Source organism: Selaginella moellendorffii, unplaced genomic scaffold (genome assembly GCF_000143415.4).
Source record: "Selaginella moellendorffii unplaced genomic scaffold, v1.0 SELMOscaffold_67, whole genome shotgun sequence".
Taxonomy (NCBI): Eukaryota; Viridiplantae; Streptophyta; class Lycopodiopsida; order Selaginellales; family Selaginellaceae; genus Selaginella; species Selaginella moellendorffii.
In genome coordinates, this window is record NW_003314328.1 from 854,004 (window position 1) to 861,066 (window position 7,063).

Below are 7,063 nucleotides of genomic sequence, written 5' to 3' on the forward strand. Positions count from 1 at the left end.
CTGGAAAGCATTGCTAACGGCTTTGAATATTGTTGAAGTTGGAGCTGGAGCTAGAGCTGGTGAATTTGGCGCCGACACTAGCATGACTTCTCCACTTGAACTAGAAGAGGACGAGAGGATAACGACTGACTCTTGCTTCACATTCACTTTGGCTGGAGCGCGGCATTTTGACTGGAGATCCAAACACTCGAATCTCCTTCGACTTGGAATTCTGTAAATCCCATTGTTGTCCACCCTCGCCCACACTAGAAAGAAGAAACTCCGAGTATGCAACTAAATCAGTGTCGTTGCGAATCACAACCTCTAAAAAAATAGAGCCAAGATGAAGATCAAAACGCCGACATAAAAAACTTTCAGAAACAATATTCTGAGAGAATGAAAGAGGTGGGTGATCTCAAAAGTGAAAAAGAAACCTGTCCATCCTTCTCAATAGGTTTTGGAGTTCTCTCTCTTTATGCTACTTGTAAAATTCCATAGTGAAACATAATTGAAATTTAAATAGAGTAATAAGAAGACAGCGTACAAAATGAATTTAAATTCTATAGCAAATTTAACATGTTCAAGTGTGACAGTATTAATATTACTGTCATCTATTATGATGTTTGATGCATGTATACACATAGATCCAAGGAAGGATTTTCAGCACGTGAAGTTTAATAGTTAAAATGATACCAGTAATGACATTTTGCTATAGCGTGTCAAAAAAAGAGATCCAATTTGACTGTCAGTACGTGTGATATGTCAAGTTGTCAAATTTTAAGTGGTAGATGATAATAAATCTTGATAATAAATCTTGTCAAATCTTATTCTTCACTGACAGATTTGATTCATAGTACAACTCAAGTTTTATCCATAATTGTGAAAACTGCTCAATAACATTTAAAGCATGTGCCTATTGTTTAGGATCTAATACAACACAAAATAAATTTCTGGATGAGGATTCATCCATTCATAGATGGATATAGTACAACATATTTTAATGTGTCTTATTTATACTCTTTAAAGTTCTTGTAACAATTCCAAAATATATACAAAATATTGATGAGAATGCATCCTTTCTAGATAATTTATAAAATATAATATCATATCTCTAATAACAGAAATGTTGATAGGTGCTAGTTATATCATCATTAAAATATACAAAATAAAGAAGCATAATTTACATATAATAATAATGATAAGATAAAATAATATCAAAGATATTGTGATGGTTGAGATTTAGGTTATTTGGAATGAACGGCCAGGATGAGAGATTGGTTAGGGTTAGGGCAGCCAGATTAGGTTACTGTTTGCACTGTGAGTGGAGCGCGCGAGAGATCAAGAGATTGAGCACGAAGGAGATCGAGGGATTGAGCACAAAGGAGATCGAGGGATTGAGCGCGAAGGAGATCGAGCGATTGAGCGTGCAAGAGATGGAGAGATTGAGCATGCGAACGGGAGAGATTGAGTGCTCAAGAAATCTAGCATGATCAAGAAATCGGGAAGGAAAGATGCCACCAAGGGTGAGTTTCAGTTTGATTGCTTCCACTTTCTTTTTTTTTCTCTTGCTTCTTTCTTGATTGCTTCTTTAGGGCCGGCCACCTCGGGCAGTTTTGCCTGCCGAGGGGCCGAGGTTATTCAAATTAACCTCGGCCCCTCGGCGAGCAAAACTACCCAAGGTCTAGCACGGGCCCGCCACCTCGGGCAGTTTTGCTGGCCGAGGGGCTGAGGTTATTCAAATAACCTCGGCCCCTCGGCGAGCAAAACTGCCCGAGGTCCAGCGCGGGCCGGCCACCTCGAGTAGTTTTGCCGGCCGAGGGGTTGAGGTTATTTGAATAACCTTGGCCCCTCGGGTGGCCAAACTGCCCGAGGTCGAGCTCCAGCCGGCCACCTCGGGCACTTTGGCTGCCCAATAACCTCAGCCCCCTGGGCAACCAAAGTGCCCGAGGTGGAGTCTAGGCCCACTTGATTTTTTTTCTCTTTGACTGTTTGAATTTCTTATTATCTTCATTTATTTTGACTAACAAATTTTTTTCTCTTGCAGAAAAGGAAAATTGTAACACATAAAAAGGTTGTTGGAGCCAAGAAGACATGAGAAGTTCAATTCGGTACTGATGACGACATCACGATCAACATATCCATTGGCACAACAGAGACACATTTACTTAGAGATTCACCGCCTCCACCACCATCACCTCCGCCATCACCACCTCCACCACTGCCATCGCCACCTCCACCACCTCCATCACCACCTCCACCACCGCCATCGCCACCGCCACCACCACCATTGCCACCACCACTGCCACTATTGCCTCTGCCACCACCGCCACCGCCACCACCACCATTGCCACCTCCAACTTTACTCCTCACTAGCCCACCACCAACACAAATCCCTGAAATTAGGCAATCTAGTGGTGTTCAGGATAGGGAACCTGAGGAACAGCCTGGAGCTGAAAGAGTTGCAGACCTTCCTGACAACATGGTGGACAAGCGCTTCCAAGAGACTGTTATGCAGACAAGGGAAAAAGCAGTTCACCAAACACTTGAGGCACTCAAGTGGCCAAGCCCTTGTGACTTGATCAAAGAAATCCCACTTTGCCATTTGCAGCAGACGAACCTTGTCCGCACAGCATCCAAGTATGTCAACCCGGATATATACAGCTTGTTCAAACAAAATGGCCTTGCAACAAACATCAGTATGTTTTTAGTCTCTTTTTGCAAGCCAGGAACAACGGAGATCATTACCGTCACACCCGAGATTGTGAATAGCTGGGATCCTATTTGGAGGAGGAAGTCCCTAGAATTTGATGACATGCTTATCAAACATCCTGAGACTCGACAGCTTATGGGGACAATGTTCCAAATTATTGACGGTAACCACCGATATGGAGCTTGGATGAACTATATCGATGATCATTTTTGCGATGATCTCGTCTACCATATCAACGTTCCAGTCGGCCATGTCTATGCGAGGGGACCTTTGGATGTCAACAGACTTATCTTGGCCTGCCAAAAGATCAATGCGTAAGTTTTATAGTTTACCTCTAACTCCACTTTAACTTGTTTTGTTGTGTTTAAATGCAAGCTTGGGCAATTCGCTATTCAAAAACAAAACCTTGTCCATAACATCGAGCAACTTCGATTTTTGGCAGACTTGAGTGAGGATGACATCTGCCAACATTATGGTGATGATCTCGCAACACTTGTTCGACACTCACGCACTCGAAATGACAGTACAACTTGGTTCAACAACCCAATCAGTTTTATGCTCGTTGTGTGGTGTAAGGTATGTCTTTCCCTTTTATTTTATAAAAGCTTCTTTTAATTGTTTTGGTTTTTAGCCTTTGGTGAAGGTCAAGCAAGATGCTTACGAACTTGCATATTCAGAGAAGAGTCGGGAAGAGTTCTCAGCTGAGTTCATTCAAATTGAGCACAAAATTTGGCATGCAAAGTCCTCGAAATTGAAGAAACTAGTATGCATAGCAGACAATCATAGACCGAAGAAGTGGCTAGAGACTATAGCCGAAATTTCTTCTCATGAATGTAAGTTTCTTATCTCACTTCATTTTTCTCAATTATGCACATGTTACTTTTGTAGTGAACAAAACTCCAGATGACATGATTTACAATATCGCAAAATCGAAGCTTCTATATAAGCAATAGATAGAGACTCTAGAGTTCCTCAATGTCTTCTTGATGAACAAAGAGAAAGGACTACCAGAACTATTTGAGAACATGATGAGAAGGGCTATCTACATCACACAAACTATAAGTGAAGGTGAGAAGTTCTTGGCACCACACATTGGTGACAATCCAAATGGCACATTCATGTCTTTCGACATCTACATCAACACGTCATTGGAAGGGATCGAAGAGGGGTGGCTACCAGAAAAGTCTACAAGCACAACAATTTATGATTGCCAACATGGTCAACCTTATTTTATGCGACGTGCAGCTTACAGGTATAATATGATTTCTAAGACTGTTTTTTAATATATATTGTTTACAGGTATCTTCGATATAGAGGCATGCCATTTGAGACACCAGTTTGCACTCGACTTGTTGCAAAGGGTGTAAGGGATGAAAGAATGTACCCAACAATGTTTACGAGAGTTTCAAAGGCATGGAAGACAAAATGCCCTTGGGAGTTGGAGCTCCTAGGGAAGGAGACCTCTACACTAGATCACGAGGAAGTTGTCAATGCTAGCAACGATGGCAATGCAAGTGACGATGGAGACGAGGATGAGGAAGCTCCAGATCAAGTTCGTGTTCCACCACCAGACAACCAGGATTATGCTCCAGTTCAACCATCAAACAACCAAGATCCAGATCAGGTTCTACTAGTAAATAACGATGATCAAGTGGTTCACAGAATATCACGTCGACCTCGAGGTAAGAAAAAGTGAATTTTACAAACATAAGGTGGTAATACATGTTTTTTGCAGCAATGACTGTTGGTAGTAATTTCATTCCAGCTCGACAAGATGCTTGTGAAGAGGAGTTGGAGGAACTCTTATTGACAATACGCCATATGACGGTAGCATACTATTTATTGTTTTTTTCATTCACTTAGCTCTTTTATAGGTCCGTCCTGTGTCCTCAATAACACAACGAGGCATTGTGGGTATCTTCATTGGCTCTTACAGTAGATTGTTGACATCTTTCATAGAAGACGACATCAACATGGATATACAACACCAGTTCAACCGTTGGTGTCGAAAGATACAAAGGCCCTTGCTCCCAATTGCGGACTTCATTCTCTTCGACTTTCCAGATGGTCTTTCACATATCAATGGGAAAATTGAGGATTGGAACTTTCTCACACCTGACCACATACGCAATGCATTCCTATTGTCCGAAGCACTTATGCTCGAAGCTGGCCATGTCGTCTTCATCCTAGCGAATGACCCCAACTGTATGTATGAGCTTATGACATGCGCAGCAGAAGTTCATTTCAAGTCATTCTCTTCTGGGTGCATCATGGATCCTATTGGCGTTGATATGAGGGGTGTCCAAGGGAAGCCTGAAAAGGTGAGTACATAGGAGCCATTTGCACTTGCGCTTTATAGAAAAATATTTTAAAATGTGTATTTTAATTTTTGTGACTGTTGCATTCGCACTTCAGTAGTTTTTAGGTTGTTTTAAGCTTTAAGTATGCATTTTAAAACACTTTCATTCCCACCTGCATAAGTTTTTGTGGTAAAAATTTAATGTAAAACACTAGTAACTTCGCACTTGACTTACTTTAAAATGTCTTCAAAATAGCATTCGAACATGTTTTAAAATATTTTAAAATTTCAAATTCAAATCAAATTCAAAATGCTAACCCTAAATTTCAATTTCAAATTTCAAATTTCAAATATTAAACTTTAACATAGCAATCACGCAGTTCTACGACACCGCAAACATAAGAAGCCGGTTAGGTTCTCTCAGACCTCCTATGCATCCTCCGGCCCATGCAAGTTTTCCTGTGGTTCTCCCTCAGCCACAATAGGATCCCCGTAATCTTCAAAAATCTCTACTTCTTTCAAGGCTTGAATGTGTTTCTCCCATGCTTTGATCTCAGCATTGATGTTTGTCTCACCAACATCAATCAAGAAGTTGTGCAAGATGCAACAACTTTTGATGATGTTCGGCAGGTACTTCGGCTTGATCCTTTGTTTTTGATCCAAGCATTTGAATTTCATTTTCAGGAGTCCAAATGCTTGTTTAATAACAATCCGGGCCAGATGGTGTTGCTGGTTGTACTCCGCCTTAGTCACCGTCAACCGGGAACCTGTTTCAAATGAATAATTGAAAAAAAAAAAAAAACAATCAGCTTACCCAAGTGAGGGATCATCAAGTGCTGCTGCAGCTGGTAGCCTTTGTCTCCCACCAGGTATGGCTCAATCCACTCGTCAAAAGCAAACTCTCGAGGAACTGTGAGTAATTCCCTCGCTTGGATCTTGTGGCATAGCCTGGAGTTCCGAAAAACCCTCATGTCATGAACACTCCCTGGAAAAAAAAAAAAAACAATTAGATGTATAGAAGAAAAAAAAAGAAGTAATTACCTGGCCAGCCTGCATAGATACTCAAGAACCTTTTCTGAGCGTCACAAACCCCCTGCAAGATCACCGAGTACCGTTGCTTTCAATCAAAGTAGCCCTCACCATCCGGACCAACTGGTCGAATAATCTCAAAATGTGTACAGTCGATCGCCCCAGCCACATTAGGGAGACGAGTCTTGGTGATTTGCTGAAAATCTGCTGCCATAGCTCTAACCTCCGCTGCTGTCTCTGGGAATCGAATCTTGTACCTGAGGCACTTGACGATTGCAGCAGTTGTCTACACCACAATGTCATGTGCAATGGCTTCCCCGATCCCAAACTTGTCAGACAGGTCGGAGTAGTCGGTGTTCTTGAACAACTTGTACAAGGTGACCCCCAAACGAACATCCACTGGCACTACTCTCCTAAACTTTGTATCTTGCTTGTAAATTTCAGCCTCCAGAATGCCACAAAGCTTGAAGAACATCTTCTTCTCCATCCTTAGCTTCCGCTTCCATCGACCAAGGTCATACAACTCCATGAAGAACTTGCTCCATGTTGTCATACACCGCGGCTTCACCCACCAGAGACCGGCGTCAAGTCGCTTGGACAAGACTGCTCGACAAAGCTTGTCTTCGTCCTCCTCCTCGTCCGGAAGAGTTTGTGCCACTGGGGTCTTGTCATCGATAATGGATTGAAAAGCCTCCACAGCGAGAAACAAAACTTGCAAAATAAGCAAGATTACCTTGTTCCTCAATAAGGCATCGATGACTGCTGCTTGATTGTTGAAAGAACCACGTTCCTCCTGAGCATCTCTTTGGTTTTCCCTGGAACCATCTTCTGTTTCCTCGGGTTGAACTATTGCAAGATCCTGAAAAAAAAAAATGGTTAGAAAAATCTAAAATATCATAGCCTAAACATAGTTTAGTTTAATATTAATAATTAACGTCCCCCTAAAATCCCGAAAACAAGACGGCTAACTCCTGGATGCAGCCCCGTTCAAGAAGTTGGAGATGGAGCTTGCAAAGTTGGAGATGGCTCCAACTAAAACTGTTGCA

At 41.9% G+C, this 7,063-nt stretch overlaps 1 protein-coding gene across 1 annotated transcript; it reads right to left on the reverse strand.

The window, feature by feature from the left end:
- Positions 1–5,417: 5,417 nt before the first annotated feature.
- LOC112340585 (putative nuclease HARBI1) lies at positions 5,418–6,231 on the reverse strand. Its single transcript, XM_024659278.1, has 3 exons — positions 6,129–6,231; positions 5,803–5,973; positions 5,418–5,755 (listed from the first exon to the last, which is right to left on the reverse strand). Exons 1-3 carry the CDS (start codon positions 6,229–6,231, stop codon positions 5,418–5,420), a joined length of 612 nt encoding a protein of 203 aa, XP_024515046.1.
- Positions 6,232–7,063: the final 832 nt, after the last annotated feature.